Source organism: Dipodomys merriami, unplaced genomic scaffold (genome assembly GCF_024711535.1).
Source record: "Dipodomys merriami isolate MVZ:Mamm:240054 unplaced genomic scaffold, mDipMer1.0.p SCAF_5, whole genome shotgun sequence".
In the NCBI taxonomy this organism is placed as follows: domain Eukaryota; kingdom Metazoa; phylum Chordata; class Mammalia; order Rodentia; family Heteromyidae; genus Dipodomys; species Dipodomys merriami.
Window position 1 is genome coordinate 32862942 of NW_027206068.1, and position 18838 is coordinate 32881779.

The 18838-nt window shown below is 34.8% G+C and overlaps 1 protein-coding gene across 1 annotated transcript in view; it reads right to left on the reverse strand.

The window, feature by feature from the left end:
* The window catches only part of LOC138810082 (cadherin-related family member 4-like), a 115416-nt gene that overhangs the window by 86707 nt on the left and 9871 nt on the right, over positions 1 to 18838 (reverse strand). The window contains exons 3-7 of the mRNA XM_069997265.1: positions 12818 to 12988; positions 6180 to 6274; positions 3906 to 4028; positions 2281 to 2384; positions 765 to 910 (exon numbers count right to left, since the gene is read on the reverse strand). Of these exons, the coding sequence (XP_069853366.1) occupies positions 765 to 910; positions 2281 to 2384; positions 3906 to 4028; positions 6180 to 6274; positions 12818 to 12988 (639 nt within the window). The remainder of the gene's footprint in view (positions 1 to 764; positions 911 to 2280; positions 2385 to 3905; positions 4029 to 6179; positions 6275 to 12817; positions 12989 to 18838) is intronic.

The window sequence follows — 18838 nt, forward strand, 5'->3', positions numbered from 1 at the left end:
CCCACCATGTACTTCTTGTGCCTAAGCTTTCCTGGCTGACCCCTTGACTGATAAAACTAGGTACTGAAATATCTTGCTGTAGAAACATTTCTGAATAGTAATCCTGTCCACATAGATAGAAATCTATCCATTATCAAATACACTAAATTAAATTATCCAGGAAATGTCTCAATTTCTTTAGATGAAATTAAGGAGCTAGTTGGGACACATGCATCTCTCAGTTTACAATGGTTTTGCAGAAACTTTTGTGCTAATTATCTCTAAAAGATGATGGCTAGTGATAAAAGCAAGTTTTGTGAGTATTGTTGTTGCATTGGTTCCCTCCTTGTCCTTTGTCTCACCATTCTGTTGTTCCCTTCCCTTCTCTAATTCAGATAAATGTATATACAAGACAATATGTTCGAAATGATCTGTACAAATTGGTGGTGGGGGTGGGGGAGTGGGAAAGTAGGAGAAAAATGAGGGAGGGGTAACAAGGTGGACAAGAAATGTACTTATTACCTTACTTAAATAACTGCAACCCCTCTGTACATCACCTTGACAATAAATAAAAGCAAGTTTTGTTTTTGTTATCCATTATTTTACAAGAATGTCATTTTAACAAGAAAATACCAACTATAAATACCAAATGTTTTTAGTATGTTTCCTTCTCCATGGTTAATTTTGAAAGAGATATTTTACCAACTGAAGTTCTGAAGGAAGTCAGAGATTAGATAGTGATGTTTAAACAAAGTAGGCTAACAAAGTATTTCTCTAACACTCACAAGGGTCCAAAGCAAACATCTCCTGCTGTCTTTTAAAGGAATAAGTGATGCTGCTATCTTCATCTGGATCTGTTGCTTTTACTTTTGCTATAATTTCTCCAACACGTTTCTTTTCAGTCACATTAATGGAATCCAAAGGAAATGGCCTAAAGGGAAAAAATAGTTATTAATAACTGTTGAAGATGCAAACTTGTCAGTTCTTACTTACATAATTGCCACATTATGATAACCTGAAATGATTTTTTTTGGATTAACCATGATGTCACTTCTTCTGGTCAAGCTATTCAAATGTTGAGAAAATTCGTTTGTGGCCCAAACATACTTAGACTTTTGCAATTGTTAATTTTCAACCAGCCAGTCTCTGATACTATATCAGACATAAAAAAAAATAATGCTGATATAAAAGAGATGGACACGAAAAGCACAATGAATGAATGTGCTTCTCTTTTTATAGATATTTAATGTATGGAAATACTGGCCACTTAATCTAAGTTTGATGAAATACTGTCCAAGTTCATAGTTTACTAGAACAAGCTATCAAGACTGTGTTTTATAAGCTAATTGCTGATATCATATATAAAAATTTCTCCATATATAAAATTTCCATGTACCTATAGTAACATTCTACATAACTTTTATGAAACCGAAATCTCTTTTTCAGCCTTCTGTTCAAATGTCAAACACAGATAGCCTACTAGGTGTCATGAGAGCTTATGCACTTATGACTAAACTTAGCTCCTGCTCTACCAGATCTCACCACTAATGGGAAACTAGCTACAAGTAGCTCCATTGTTGTGTAATAGATGCCATAACTGATGCAAGTTTTAAAAGAGGAAGAAGACTATTTCAGGATCTGAGAAATGATTTCCAGGAAGTCTTCAGAGGAATACACAATCCAAAAAGAAGAGAGGTGAGTTGGTGATGCTATTCTTGTGGGCAGGAACCTTGGTAAACATCAACCTTGATAATATTAGGAAAGTAACTTGAATATTATTAATTTTATGTTTCTCCTCACCAATTTAAGATGTATTTGATTACTTTTAGATTAGATTGCAACAGTACATTTGACTACTACATTTTGAAATGTTGGAAAGTTTCTGGTTTGTATTCAGAGCCTGCACGTATTTTGAAACTATAATTTATTCATCTGGAATGTAAGAATAAAATAATTAAATATTTAAACTGTTTTATATCACATTTGTGTTTAAAATTAATGTGGTTATTGAAAATAATGCAATAGGCTTGAAAAATCCCTTAGGAAAGGAAAAACAAAAGGAAAAAGTTACATCAAAATCTTCTCACCACATAACATGTTGATGATTTGTAAATGTTCTGATGCATATTTTGCTTTTGATCAGCACATGCATTAATTATGGATCATCATATATTTTTTAACAGAACATCATGATATTTTTCTATATAGTACAGATCCTTATTATCATTTATTTAAAATATACATGAAAAAATTAAATTTAACCATTCTCCTATGGGCACATTTTGAAGTAAATATGCTTACTCAAATTGAGGTTTCTCATCATTTATGTCTTTAATCTTGATAATTAGTGTCCCTTGACAAAACAGACCTTTGGTGTCTGTTGCTCTCAGTGCAAGCTGGAAAGTCTGGAAAAGAATTTTCAGAAACTTTATAATATACCATTTGGTAATTGTTAATACATATATGCTTTTTGCAGTATATCTCCAGTTACACTGGTTCTTTTTTTCTCCAGTTAGATACAGCTTTTTTATTTATTTTTCTTCTAGGTAGTTAAAAAAAATATAAGTGCATTCTTGATTAGGTAGTGTAGCAGTAAATTTCAAAATGGAATCATTTTACATGCCAGTAAACTTCACTAAGAGGTCTGTGTAGCTTGGCTGTTTGCCTAAACATAGAGGCAATTGCACAAAACAATGAACAAACTGAGATTCAATAGTAAGCCCAAATATAATACACTAAATAAAGCAGGCTGTTTGATGCTAACCCCCAGTACTTAGAAACATGACCATAAGCTACAAGATTGAGGACAAATTGTAATTTCTGAAGAGTTGAGAATGTCATCAGATCTTGAATATGTTGGTTGCCAGCCTATCACCCCTCAAGAATCATATATCACACTAAATAACTGTCCCTTCAAAAACAGAAGCAAAACACCACAGGCTTAGTAAGAGACTCACTGCAAAACGTTTTTGGCAAACTCTGCAATGTACAAGAATCCGTGTTATGTGAATGGCTAACAATAAATGTACTATACTTCTTTCATTTGGATAGTATAAAATGTAGTTGGTTATATGTATATTAGGAGGATATCCTAGGATGTAAAATTTGGTTGAACATGTGAGTAAAGACAATAAAGGAAGAGAGGCAGAGAAAAATTAGTTACAGACCTGAATTGTCTAAAGACATGGCTCATATTGCATAACCGAATTTTAATCTCAGAAGGTACTCCTAACCCACAAATTGTCTGAAAATGATGCACCTTTTGCCTCTCCAGCATCCTCCAATATTCCACATGCCAAAGTTGAAAGTGAAATAAAATTCACTGGCTTTATTCCTTTAGACTACAAAGTTGAGCTCAATCTGCAAATCTAAACTCTTCTTCCTCCTAAATATCTAACCAGCAGCATATTCTCTAATATTTTTATCATGCTTTATCTTGTCCCCATGTCCCTGTTTTCTAAGTCAACTTATTAAGTCATTACATGTGGACTTATTTTTGAAAATGGAAGTGTTTACGCAATATGGTGTTAGTTAATAACAACCTTTATTCTCAAACTTTATACCTCACTTTTGTGTAGACAGAATATCTGAATAGCAATTTAGCATCTTTCTCTTCCATGCACTGCTCCTCTTTACAGAGCCTTCATTTTTCACTTCAGAAAATCTCAAAATACTAATTCTAAAAGTATTTCCCACACAGAATTAAAAGTGTTGCAAGGCTCTGAGTTCAAACCCCAATACCATCAATTTCTTTAAGTAGAACAAAAAAAGTTAAGATATGATTCCATGCTTTGTTTTTGGTTTTCATAAGAGCTACATCTTAACTATGTAATCTTTAGAAGTGAATTTTAAAACACCATTATTCCTTTACAATAACAGTGATAAAATAAATACATTACATAAAATAAGTAAAACAATTTTATTACATGATATCCAGCATCAAAGTCCAAAGAATCTTCACCTCTCAAGCTAACAACACCACTCACAGGATCAACTCCAAAAGGGTTTGCTCCTCTCCTCGGTCCAGATAACTGTGACACAATGGTGTACTAGGAAAATAAAACATACATAATTCACACAAAAGCTAAAATGCAAATACGCAGAATTTCTCCTATTTTAATTTGCACAGCAGTTAACTTTAGATGTTCTTTATATTCTAGACTCATTCACAGATTACAAATAATTTTATTTGTTTAACCTAACATCATAACCAAACATTTGCAATTTTTTTACAGTACTAGAATTGGAACTCTAGGCTTTGTGCTTGCTAGGGTGGTGCTTTATTACTTGAGCCACACCTTAGTGGCTGTTTTTTAATTAATGTCACTTCCAGGACATGGTGTGAGCTGTCTTTTGCCTTCTTTAGGCTTTTAATCTTGCTAAGATGATAGTATGATCCACTGCATATCTCCATGAGAAGTCCCTTGGACTTTTCTGCCCAGGCTTTCTTCAGAGTTCAATATTTCCAATCTTAGTCTTCCACAAAGCTAGGATGACAGCCACCAGTGTTTTGCTTAGCATTTGCTTTATATATGTTACATATAATATATAACATATATAATATATATAATATATATAGCATATACAGCATAAACTTTATGCTATATATGTGTGTGTGTTTGTGTGTGTGTGTGTGTGTGTGTGTGTGTGTGTGTGTGTGTGTGTGTGTGTATTCCTGTCCTGGAGCTTAAACTCAGGGCCTGAGCTTTTTTGCTCAAGTTTAGCACTTTATAACATAAGCCAAAGTTTCACTTTCAGTTTTTTGATGGTCAATTAGAGATAAGAGTCTCACAGACTTCTCTGCCTGGGCTGGCTTTGAACTGTGATCCCTACATTTTTTCTAAAAGAGTTTTAATAAATACTTAATTCTGATCCAGTAAATAAATATGTCTTAAAGAATATAAAAATAAGCTTGTGGGTCACTGTTTGAGTTTTACAACAAGAAACAAGAGTTACAAGTATAAAACAATTTCAAGTAGTAATAGAATCAAGTATGTAATTTGTGATTTATTATCTGTTTTTTATTTCGTTTTTAATTTAGTTGTCACCACGTCTGGGAAGCAATGAAAGTAGATAAATCTATTCTTCAAAACATCTGAAGAAAACTTAGCTTGGAATGAGGTAACAATTTACTGGAGAAAAGTTGAATTACAGCTGTGATTTTTTTAATCTGATATTCATCCTATCTCTACAAATATAGCTGTTTCTCAAAACACCAAAATTTGAAACTATTTCCTCTGGTCCGTCTCATATTCCTGCATATGTCAAAACTGGTAAGAACTATTTTCAGAAGAAACTATATGTTTTTTTTTTTTTGTAAAGCTGTTTGAAAGACATCATCTATTAAGAAAGATCTAGTGTTTCATAACCATTTCATATTGACTGGATTACAACAAAATATATTGGGAGCACTCCAAAGGGACTTTGGGTACTTTGACTGACAACAGTACATATATCACTGAAAAGCAAAACAAAGAAAAATAAATCTCTTCTAATTGTGAAAAATAAGGGCAGGAGAGATTAAGTGATTTCCCCAATATCACAACATGAACCTATGGTGAAACCATAACTTTCCCCAAATAGACTGACAGCTACTACCACCACTTGGTGCTCCATTAGTTAATACTATGAGTTCCTAAGTTAGAAATAGTAAACTATTTCAATATGTGTTCAAAAGAAACAGCTGCCGAGTAAGCATGCTGATTTTTGTGGTCCAAGGCACTACTAAATTCTCCAGATAGAACTTTATGGGTTCTTTTTATTTTGCCAAATCTCTAAGAGACTTTACAACCATGAATTGGTTATGAGAAAATAAGTCTGTTTGAGTTAGACACTTAGTGATTAGGATACTGAAGCATCAAGAAATACATATATTTATAATTACATTCACATCTGTTGTTGAAATGGTTACAAAGCTGAAACATTTCTGTTAACTATCCAAAAGGCCAAACTGCAGTTTTTCCTATCACTATCTTCTTACTGGAACTTCATCTTCATGAGAAGCCATGACACAATTGTACATCTCAACACAATGTTTTATTTTAAGATATTATTTCAACATTGCATAAAGTGTTTTTCAACTTCATTGCATGTCATTTAATTGTCAAATGTTATGAGTCTTGAAAAATATCTCAAGTACCTTGCTCTGTACCTCTGCTGCAAAACTATATGCACCTGATACAATGATGGCTACTACCTACCGTCAGCCTGTCACCATTGGCAAAGTCTTCATCAGTGGCAGTCAGTCTATAAATGGACTGAAATAATGGATAGTCCTCAGCAATTTCCAATGTAGCTGTGAAACAAATATCAATTCATTGTTATCAAAAATTAAAGAATGCTGTTCATTTGGTATTGCTATAAACCACAATAGAACAAAATTAATTTCAGATTAGTCAGTGGGGCTTGGATAACCTTGTAAAGAAGTAATCTATTTTTTCCCCTCTCTTTCACATTATTTTTATCTTTCTTGTGTCATCCTTCCTGTTTCACAGAGCATATTTCCTTTACACTTCAATGATATCTGTAGCAGCTATCTAGAACATCATGATGAATATGTTGACAAATTGCCCTAATGTGAGCAAGCAGGGTGGCGCCACAAAAGATTACTCTAATTGCTAGTGCTGAAGGTCTAGGTCACAAATTATAACATGAATAGAAAGACTTAGATTAGGTTTTTAAAAATTCTTATTCATTTTAAGTGTGTGCATTTATGTGTTGCATTATAGTCTTTTAGAATATTAACTCAAAATAAAGTTTAACTCAAGTTGAGCAACAAGACAAGAATTTTCTCTACTGTACATGCTTCACTGTGTCAACCTTATATGTTATACTAGAAATAAATTGTGAAAAGTTCCACAATAAATTTTAGGGTTTTTTCTGACATAGTTAAAGGGAGTGACTAGACAATTTGGGTACCTGAAGTACCTACAATGGCTTCCCAATATTTTCTCAGAAACCATAAATGGAAAAAGAAAGAAGTAATAGCATTACACAAAAGCCACAACTTCAGTGTAACTTGAGGGCAGAGCATGACCAAAATTCATAACAGCTTTAAGTGATTTTTTTAAAAATAAAAAACAAGTTTTTAAAATACTAGCAAATAATGTCTCAAGTTTCCATGCCATCATTAGGTCTGTGTTAAGCAAGGAATGACTCAGAAAACTGTAAGAGAAAGAAAACAAAAGTAATAGCTGGCTCAACATACTGAAAAAATCATTACTAGAAAGATTGTCTACTCCTAAAAGGAGGCCTTGGATGTCATCTTCCTCTTCATTCACATCGTGTACTCGTGTACTCGTGTTCTCTCTCTCTCTCTCTCTCCTCTCTCTCTCTCTCTCTCTCTCTCTCTCTCTCTCTCTCTCTCTCTCTCTCTCTCTCTCTCTCTCTCTCTCTCTCTCTCTCTCTCTCTCTCTCTCTCTCTCTCCCCCTCCCTCTCTCTCACCTGTCTCACCTGTGACTGGAGTTTGAAGCCTTTCTGACCATGAAGCTAAAGTTATCTTACAGGCCCGTTGACATAACTTCCCCAAGAGCCAACTGTTGTCCTCTCTATTTTCCTTAATGTAGTTGGCTGTTTGTTCTGACAATGAAGAGTGGCATTGCAAAAAAAGAAAGAAAGAAAGAAAGAAAGAAAGAAAGAAAGAAAGAAAGAAAGAAAGAAAGAAAGAAAGAAAGAAAGAAAGAAAGAAAGAAAGAAAGAAGAGAGAAAAGAAAGAGAGAGAGAAAGAGAAAGAAAGAAAGAAAGAAAGAAAGAAAGAAAGAAAGAAAGAAAGAAAGAAAGAAAGAAAGAAAGAAAGAAAGAAAGAAAGAAAGAAAGAAAGAAAAAGAAAGAAAGAAAGGAAGGAAGGAAGGAAGGAAGGAAGGAAGGAAGAAAGGAAGGAAGGAAGGAAGGAAGGAAGGAAGGAAGGAAGGAAGGGAAGAAATATTGTTTACTTCAAGGTGTGTCCACTCCATAAATAAAATATGTTAAACGTAGGAGGAGAAGACACATATAAGGGCTAAAAGATATGCAGACATCAAGAATGTGATTTTGATACAAATTAATTTGAATCCTGAATGTAACATCTTTCGATTTGCCCAGTTGGAATTTTCTCACACTATGTTCAACTTCACAAGCAGAATCCTGAGTTATTGATTGCCAAGTGTATTACTAGAGGCTTAACGATGTCGAGCTTGTAAGTAATTCCCAATTCTATTACTCCTCAGCTTTCTATAATAGTTATTTCAGACCTCATCTCTGATTTCTTTCCTTGCCCTTCCATGTTGCTGCCAGTAAAGAAGTTCTCATGTTACTGCACAGATTAAATAGAAGCAGTTATGCTACTGACAGCTGACCTTTCTCATGCTATGTGCAAATCTGGTTGTTTGAACATACTTCCCTTCTTTTGTAGTAAGAGTAAAGAACTCCATCACTAATGATAACTACTGTTCATTGTGAGGTGCCTAATTCTAGCCCTCATTGTGAGGGACATAACTCTAACTTCCCCTCCAGGCTTTCCCTTCTGCCTTCTTGTTAGTTCATTTCTTTCATTTAAAACTGCACACTTGACTTCAAGCTCTCTTTTCTTCAGAGCCACAGTTTGTATAGTTTGTGGCTTCCCACTCAGTCTTAAATTCTCTCTACAAACAGAAACTCTTCCCAAAAATGTTGTTAATAACCCCCATGCTGCCAGACAAATGGATACTTAGTGTCCATCTTATTGATTTCTCTTCAAAGGTTAGGCCCTTGATTCTTCCTCCTTTTCTTGGCAGGAAAAAGAACATCACACATCTGTAGGTTTTATTTTATTGTAAAACTTTTGAGGAGCTCTGGAAAAATTTGCCTGGGAAAATCAACATTGGCAAGTTTCCTGAAGAGCTATTAAGTTCTTATATCACACAAAATACTTATTAGAGCTTTCCAAATCCCAACCAGCAGCTTCTTAATAATCTACAGTGTTCCATAGCTGCCCTCCTATTTGGTCGTCCATGAATGTACTCATATATTGGACAGAGCTAGCAGGGGAATAGAAAAGAGTAAGTGCCGGTGGTATTCAAGAACCCTCAATACCACAGGATCTGAGATTTAGAAAGGGTCGAAGAACCCAAGAGAGCTGGTGTAACATTCCTTAAAAGAAAAAAAAAACATGAAAAAAAATGATGACTTATTCATGTCTCTAACTAGTATCATTGAAGATATCTTTGTTTATGTTGAAAAACAACTTGTAAATAGTTATCAAATACAATTTGTAATGGTAAAATGGTAAAAGAATGTTTTTTATTGACACAATGGAGTAAATATTACATATAAATAAAATTGGCATTTCCATAATTCTTAAAGAGCATCATATAGTTGAGGCTGTTTCCTATATAAACATCCTACTTTATTTTTATAGCCCACTTAAATGGTATTTAATATGGGTTACTTAGAATTTTGTTCACTTAACAGAATTTTGTTAATAGATTGTTTTGTATTACCCAAACTTTAAAATAGTTTATTTTTATATTTCCAAAAGAAATTCATAGATTATTTTTATGATAGTTCTAGTGAAGGAATAACAAATCAAGATTTCAGGATACTATATTTTAATTTAAATAATATAGAACATTCTAAATCACACATGCGAATAAGCTGAGATCCTTAACACTAGCACTTTTCTCAGAATTGAGGTTCAGTGAAAGGATAAAATTTTAAATTTCAAGATATTTTTAATTTGTTAAGTATAAAACTATTGTAAATATAGGCATATAAGTAGTTAGTAGTTAGATGGATTGAGTTGATAGATCACTCATTCATTCCACCTGTGTTTTGAACCATCTCTTTCTTATTTTCTCTTTCATGTCCTCAACCTCCCCACATAAAGAATCCTCTCCATTTTTTTCTAAAATTATCTAAACATTTTTTAAGAAGAAGCAAATCAGACACAAATGTTGAAATCCCATACAGTCTGACAATATCATTTCAAATGCAAATTTCTAAAGAAATATCTTCTTTTTCTTCAGTTTTACTAATCAGTGTGTTCCATGCTGGTTTCCATAAGTATCACACCTGTGAAACATTTCTCAGAGCCACCGGTTATCACTTTCTCTGTCTCGTTAATTAAATGAACTTGATACTTTCATTCTTCTGTGAAGTGGTGAGGGAATTCAAAACCAATAACAACCTGGAGATCTCTTGAATTACTTTCATTGCCATTCATGGCATAATTATTTTTCTATCTCTTTCCCTGCTTTTTCTTAGTCTTCTTGGCAGGTCACGTTTCTTCTTCACGTCAGTAAGTGTAGGAGTTCCTCAAACTTTGGTGCTATATCCTCTTAAATTCTAATTTTCTAAGGTGGTTGAATAATTTCATCCAAACTCATGGTTTCAATTACAAAACATTTATAGCCCTAGGCACAAACTGCATGCAAAACTGCTAACTTAAATCCCCCCTTTGATACAACAAAGGCTTGTCACATGTGATATACTGGGCTGAGGATGTAACTCAATGCCAGAGCATTTTCCTAGGGAGTATACTGCCCTGGATTTGATTGCAGCACTGCTAGAAATGAACGAGCACATTAAAAGACAATGACATGCACAGAAATTCAATTCATTATCAGTTTCACACACTATTTAAGCCTACCATTTTCTCTTATGACTATCATCTTTCTATGTCAAAGTATGCTTTTCCTTCCTCAAATTGTAGAAATAAAATTCCTACACATTTGTAAAACTAATATTGCTGCCTGTTTTCTTATGCTCTGTGAGCAAAAAAGGCTTCTTATACGTTTAAGTAAAAACGGATTGAAACGGTTTAACAATCAAAAAAAGAAGAATATTCTGTGACATATAAAACTTGTAGAAAATTATAGCTTCACTGTTTATAAATAGAATAGGCAAATATATAGGTGTCCAGTTGCTATGGACTTTCTATTGTTGTGTTCTTGTGACCACAGCAGGGTCAAGTGATAGAAATACCATACAGGATGCTCTCCTTGTTTCAAGGCATAAATTCCAGTAGTACATGCATAATAATATTCTCAGTACTATATTGTTTTTAATTATTATACATACACATCATGAGAAAACAAAAATGTGGACTTTGCTACACATTTTCAAGGCATGATTGAGTGTAAATTATTTTGTTGCAGAATTATGTATCAAAAGATTGCACTTATTACATAATGGCACCACAGATAGGATAAAAGAATACATTGATGTCAGAAAAAATAGCCACTAAGATTCATCATAATATCTTCACAAATGGAAAAAAATCATTAGAAAAAATAGAGAAATTTAGACAAAATATTTCACAATGGCAGATTTCATTTGCAAAGATAAAGAAAAATGAGACATCAACCAAAATAAAATTCTGTGTATTTCATCTGTCAGACAAACAAAAAGAAAGCCATTTATTGATATTGAGTTATTAGTATTTTATGGAATAGAAGGATATGCTCTAACCCCCCCCCCCTTGAAACTATATTCTTATGCATAGACCTCTAATGGTAGTTACTGCTATTGTATAATCAAAAGTTTGTTAAAAATGCATTTCTCTTTGTTCTATTATAGGTACTATATAAATATCCTCTGTCTTGCCTTGTAGCCTGCAAAGGTTGAAATAACTATTATCTGAACTTTCAGAATGTTGTCCACTTTTATAATACATTCCTCTTTTTCCAGTCATTATATCCAGTTAGGTGAGTTCACTTCAAGCATCTATCCACTCAGAAGTACTTCAAAATATTTCCTCTACCCTTAGGATAAGAAGAGACATTTGTAACATAGTGCTTTATTATCTTTTAATAATTATTGTATATGACATGGCCAGTATGGCCAGTGTTTTCTCCATCACAATCCTACTCGTATTCAGTTATTGATTGTCATGCTGTTCTTCCTCAGGTCATTAGTGCAAGCAGTTTATTCTTCATGAAGTAACCCTCTCCTCCCCCTGCCCCCTTTCACATTTGCCGTAGCAGTGTTTAGATTGAAGATAACTTTGCAGCCATTTAGGGGAAAGCTTTTATTATATTGCTGACTTGGTGAACCCACACACAGAAGAACTCATACATAATTTGCCTTCATAGTACTACTGTCTCTCATTTATATGATCATATCACAATTGAAATATTATGCTTATTTATTTGTTGGTGTGGGCAGTAGTAGGATTTAGATGCATAGCTTTACAATGTTAAGGCAGGAGCTATGATACTTGAGCTTCACCTCCCCCATTTCTTTTTTTTTTTTTTTTTTTTTTTTTTTTTTTTTTTTTGATCTTTTACTGTTTTATTCTATTTTTTTTTTTTTCCCCCTACCATCCCCTCCCTCCCTCCCTTCCCCAAGGTTCTTTTTTTTTTTTTTTTTTTTTTTTTGATCGTGATTAAGTGATTACTTAATTTCCGGAAATTCACGGTATTGTGGAATAATGATGCTCATTTAAAGTCACAAGTTCATTCTAACTTTCCTGGAGCAAATTGTCTATCACAGTCTGTAATATATAACGGTGCTCATATGTTATATACCATATATGTGATCAGCAGCATGGGGATATTTAGTAGTGGTTCAACCAGATGAGTGGGAGTTCTTTGTTTCTTAAGTCCTGTTAATTTTGTCCTATCACCTAACATTTTGGATTCATCATCCACTTATCAGGGAGACCATGTACTGTTTGTCTCTTTGTTCTTGGCTTACCTCGCTCAACATGATTCCTTCTAGCTCCATCCATTTCCCTGCAAATGCCATTATTTTGTCATTTCTAATGGCTGCATAATATTCCATTGTGTATCCCCATTTCTTTTTATATTTGATTGCTGACTGTCTTCTACTACCCTATGAAAAAAATTGCAATATTATTTGAAAGTTAGGGGTATCACCTACCTGTACCTGATGAAAATTGGGGATCTGCAGTACAGTCTGGAAGTTCAGGAACATCAACTATATTAATAGTCAAAACACTTCTACTGCTTCCCCCAGTATCAACAATAAGTAGAAACCTCACTGGATCAGTCTCATAATTAAAAATTTTGGTAGATGTGATTACACCAGAACCTAGTAAAGAGACAGTACACAAATTATAACGATCACCAATATGTTTCTATACATTCTACATTTGAAAATACTTCAGTTTTTTCAGAGACATTAGAATTCCCTATTTTAACTCTTTTATCAAGAAACTGAATTGAAAATGATATGAAATACCAAAGTTACACATGTAACAGGTATCATATAATTATTTAATGAGAGATAGAAAAGATTGATTTTGTGTATTTTATAAATACTAAAACATACTAAAAGTAGTCTCCACTTTTACATTTTAGCTACCTAAAAAGTAAGATTTAAAATACAAAATTGAGAGCTAGGCACAAGAGCTAATGCCATAATCCCAACTAACTTTAGGTAGTAATTGAGAGGATCATAGTTCCAGGATAATCCAGGCAAAAAGTTAGCTAGATGCCATGTCAACCAATAAACTGGGTATGGTGGTATGTACTTTCATCCCACTTAAACAGGAAGCATAAATTTTAAAATTTCTCTCTAAGCTCTTTTGTGAAAAAACACAAGATCAATAGGCATATTTAGAAGAAATCATAATCAACTTTAACAAAAAATCACTTGAAAGTTATTATATTTGTGTTACTTTGGAACACCTCAAAAGTCATAAGAAAAGATGTATTCTATATTCTGAGAATCTTCTATATTCTATATTCACTATCATCAATAGCTAGCATACTTTTAAAACTGTATATTAGCTAAGATTATGAACTTAAGAATAAAAACATGAGTCCCCCTGAAACAAATCAATTTTCTACATTTTTTTACAAGTGTTCTTCTTCAACTTTATAAAATAAGAACCAAGTCGGGAGGTCTGGAGGAAGATGGCAGAGGAGAGGCTGGAGGCTAAACAAGCTCTTTCATAGAAAGCAGTTTCAGTGTTCCAGTGAACAGTCCTAGGCCACAGAATCACACCAAGTGTGCCATCACAATACAGAGAGTTTGGCCAGAAACAGAAAATCCAGGCAGCTTGGTTAAGGAGACAGATCTAAGCAATTGCCAGTGTCTCTGGGTGTGGAGGCAGCAGCGGCAGCTGCTGCTGCCACCACCATATCAACAGAGAGAGCCCAGGACAAAGGTGCCAAACACAGTGTACTAGCAGATTCTACTCACCACCAGCAAGAACTGACAAGAGCAGAAATCTTCATCCTGCTGATTTCAGCTCATGGATGGCCCAGAAACAAAGAGGCTTGTATGAGTATTCCCAAAACATCCTCATTCTTTCTCATGAAGCAGTGGTGGGAATTAGCCCCTCCCACACCACGGGAGATCTCCATCTTTGATACTGACAAAGGCCCAGCCAGAGCAGCTAGCTCCAACTCTGGCCCTGAAAGAAAACAATAGGAACCATTCCACAGGTCACAGGAACCTGACCTGACCTGCAGAGCTCAGCTCCACCCAGCAGAAAGTTGCCCTTTCCAGGCAGAGGGAGCTCAGCCCCACAGGAGTGATTTTCTTCAACTGGGTAAACAGAGCCAGAAGCTGTTCCTCCACACTGAAGCCTAGGCCCACAGTCTCAGCAGCAGGAGGGATAAAAGACAAATAATTGAAACTCAGTAAAATCCTGAGAATGACTCCAGGCTGGTCTCTGTGAGTGTCTCAGGAGCTAGTCCCTCAGGGATAAGCTACTTATTGCTGATAGGCCTCAACCCTACCCATAACCTAGCCTCAACACAGCAATTCCAAGCTAGAGGAAACAGCCATCTCCCTCTTTTGTGGTACTCAAAGTATATCTCCCTCCCACTGAACTAGCCTGGGAGGAGGATCACAAAGTCTTGGGTAAGGTAGAACTTTTTTCTGCCTGCTAAAACAAACTGACTTAAGAAACCAATCAAGCCACAGGAAAACCAAACACCACAAGCAAACCAGAGACTCCACCAAAAGACAAGTTACGGACACAGGGGAGATACAAGATCTTTCCAACTTCCTCCCCAAAACAAAACAAAAAAAAAAAATCAAAGAACTCTTTTTTCTGCCTAGTTTTTAAAAATATTTAAATGTTTTCTATTTTTTTCTTTCATAATTTTTATTTTAGGTGTGTGTGTGTGTGTGTGTGTGTGTGTGTGTGTGTGTGTGTGTGTGTGTGTGCGCACGTGTGCGTGCATGCGTGTGTTCTTTTTTAAAAAATCTCTTTTAACGTTTTGGTCTTTTTTTTCCCTAGGACTTAATTGCAATTCTACTCATCCCCAGATATATACCCATCATAGATTATTAGACCTTATGCCTCATTGTGTACATACTTAATTCAGAAATTTATTACTCAAATCACAACCTCTTAGGCTTAACACCTTAATAGCATTATTATTTCTTTATACCTATATAATTTTTATGTATTCCAATTTTTAATTTTTTCCTTTTTTCCTTTTTTTTTCCAGGGCTGAGAACCGAACCCAGAGCCTTGTGCGTGCCGGGTGGGCACCCTTCTGCTGGGCTAAACCCCCAGCCCCTCCTTTTTTCCTTTTTATCTCTCTCCTTCTCTCATCCTATCCTTTTCTTCTCTCAATGCTATTTCTTTCTACTTAAATAATTTTCAAATGTTTCATTTTTTAAATTTAAATTTTTGTTTGTTTCATTTTTTCTTGTTTCTTTGTCTCTCTCATTTCATTCTGTTCTATCCATTTCCTCTCTTAGATTAAGACTTGGTTAAATTCACTCTTTGCTTTTATCTCTCCACATCCCTCTAATCCTATTTTTTGTCACATTTCTTCCTAAACCTATTAATTTCTGGTCTGCTGAATCCCTCTTTGATGTTCTTAGCCCATTAATCCATAGTTGTTTGATGCTAATAGAATGTATCTGTTGAACTAGATTTATCTGCAGCAATTTTAACTGTGCAACTACAGGCCTGTGGTTGATCCTTGCCTTAAAATAGTGTTCTAGAATGAAATTGATTGTACTTTCATACCAAATGGCAGAACAAGCCAGAGAAACAAAAAAAAAAAGGCAAGTCTGGGTATCTCACATCCCACTCATGATAATCAGGTGACAAAATAGTTAATGAATAATCCAGAGGAGAGTTCCCAAAAAGCTCTACAAACACTACTGGTAAACATGGTGAATGAAAAGATTGAAAACCTGCAAAGGACTCAGTGTGAGCATGATAGGGAGTAAGATGAGTCTAACCAAGGATTAACACAGGAACTTTGTGAGCATGATGAGGCTAACCAAAATTAATACAGAAATCTTGTGATCCTGAGGAGGCTAATCAAAGATTAATACAGGAGTTGTGTGAACAGGCTGAGAACAGTCAAAGAGTAATACAGAAATTGTGTGAGCAGGCTGAGAACAGTCAAAGAGAAATAAAGGAATTCTGTGAGCGTGCGGGAAGCTAATCAAAGAGTAATACAGGAATTGTGTGAGCGGGATGAGAATAGACAAAGATCAATAGAGGGATTCATGCAATCCATAAACAGATAGCTGAAGGAATCCAGGAAGACCACAAAGGGAATGCTGAATGGAGCCCATCAGAAGGAAAGGGAGTCCATTGAAACCGTAACCAATCAACTAAGTGATTTGACAATAAACACTGAACACCAAATTAAGGAAGAAAAGAAGTCCATACAAGACCTAAAACAAAGCTCCAACAAAAAAGTTGAAGCCATCAAAGCCAACTAGAAGGAAAGGAAATTAAAAAAAAAAAAAGTAGAAAGTCATGAGAGTAGATTAGACCATACAGAGGATCAAATCTCTGGGATTGAAGACAGCCTAGATATTATAGAGAAAGCACATAGAAGTATCCAAGACAAATCCAAGAAATATGATAGATCTATTCAACATTTGGAAGACACCATCAGAAGGCATAATCTGAGGATAATGGGGGTAAAGGAATATGTAGAACAGAAGTTAATGGTCTAGGAAATTTATTTAACAGGATCCTAGCAGAGAACCTTCCAAACATGAAAAAAGATAGGCCTATTCAGATACAAGAAGCTTTTAGAACCCCAGATTGACCAGACCAGAACAGGACATCCCACCATCACATTATAATCCACACAGAATCAATTCAGACCAAGGAAAGGATCCTTAAAGCTGTCAAGGAGAAAAGATCAATCACCTATAAAGGGAAAACAATTAGAATCACCTCAGATTTCTCAGCAGAGACAAAGCAAGAAGAGCCTGACTGGAATGATGTATGCCACACCCTAAAGACAAACAACTATTAACCAAGAATACTGAACCCAGCTAAACTCTCCTTCATAACTGAAGGTCAAATAAAAACCCTCCATAGCAAAGAAAAACTGAAACAATATATCTCCACCAAACCAGCCCTCCAAAAGATACTTAAAGATGTCTTATACATAGAAGACCAACAAGACCACAATAAAGGCCAAGAAATCACACCAAAATGGGAATCTACTAACCATAGGAAGAACACAGTTGTCACAGCCCCCAAGAAGGTGGATAACATGCCAGGAACTACCAAACACCTCTCAGTCCTAACTCTCAATATTAATGGACTTGACGCTCCAATTAAGTGACATAGACTGTCTAGTTGGATTAAAAAGCAAGAGCCTTCTATCTGCTGCCTTCAAGAGTCACACTTTGCCCATAAAAAAAAATATTCTGAAAGTGAAAGGCTAGAATAAAATCTACCAAGCAAATAGCCCCCATAAACAGTCAGGAGTTGCAATACTAATATCAGATAAAATAGACTTCAAATTAAAATTAGTGAGAAGAGATAAAGAAAGTTGCTACATACTAATTAAGGGATCTCTCCTTCAGGAAGATATTACAACTCTAAATAACTATTCACCAAACAACAGAGCAACCAAATTTATCCAAGAAACACTACTTTCCCTCAAAGCTCACATAGATCCAAAGACATTAATTGTTGGGGATTTTAACACACCACTATCCCCACTAGATAGATCAACTTAGCAAAAACTCAACAGAGAAACTGCAGATTTAAACAACTGCATAGATCAACTAGATAGATAGATAGATCAACTTAGCAAAAATTCAACAGAGAAACTGCAGATTTAAACAACTTCATAGATCAACTAGATTTAACACTGACTGAATAATTCACCCAATAGCATCAGAATGCATATTCTTCTCAGCAACACATGGAACATTTTCCAAAATAGACCACATTTTAGGCCACAAAGCAAACTTGTCCAAATTCAGAAACATGGAAGTTATGCCCTGCATTCTGTCAGACCACAAGGGAATAAAATTAGGACTCAACACCAAAAGCCACCAAAGAAAGTCCGGTAATACATGGAGGCTGAAAACACACTGTTGAACCACCAGTGGGTCATGGAAGAGATTAGAAAGGAAATTCAAATGTTCATGATATTCAACAAAAATGAGCACACAAATAACTAGATCCTCTGGGTCACAGCAAAGGCTGTATTCAGAGGCAAGTTTATAGCTCTGAGTTCCTACATCAACAAATTGGAGAGATCTGAAACCAACAATTTAATCAGACATCTGAGCCTCCTTGAAAAAAAGCAGGAATATAAACCCCAATCCAATAGATGGAAAGAAATAATTAAAATTAAATCAGAATTAAATGAATTAGAATCCAAAACAAACACCATAGAAAGAATCAAAACAAAGAGTTGGTTCTTCAAAAAAATTTACAAAATTGACAGAGCCTTAGCAAATCTTATCAGAAAAAGAAGAGAACATACCCAAATAAACAAACTCAGAGATGAGAATGGAAATATCACCACAGAAACAACCAAGATTCAGGACACTATAAGGGAATACTTTGCAAACCTTTATGCTAATAAGTTTGAGAAGCTGGAAGAAAGGGACAATTTCTTAGCAAATATGGACATGCCAAAACTAAACCAAGATGAGTTAGACCAAATTAACAAACCTGTATCAAGCATTGACATA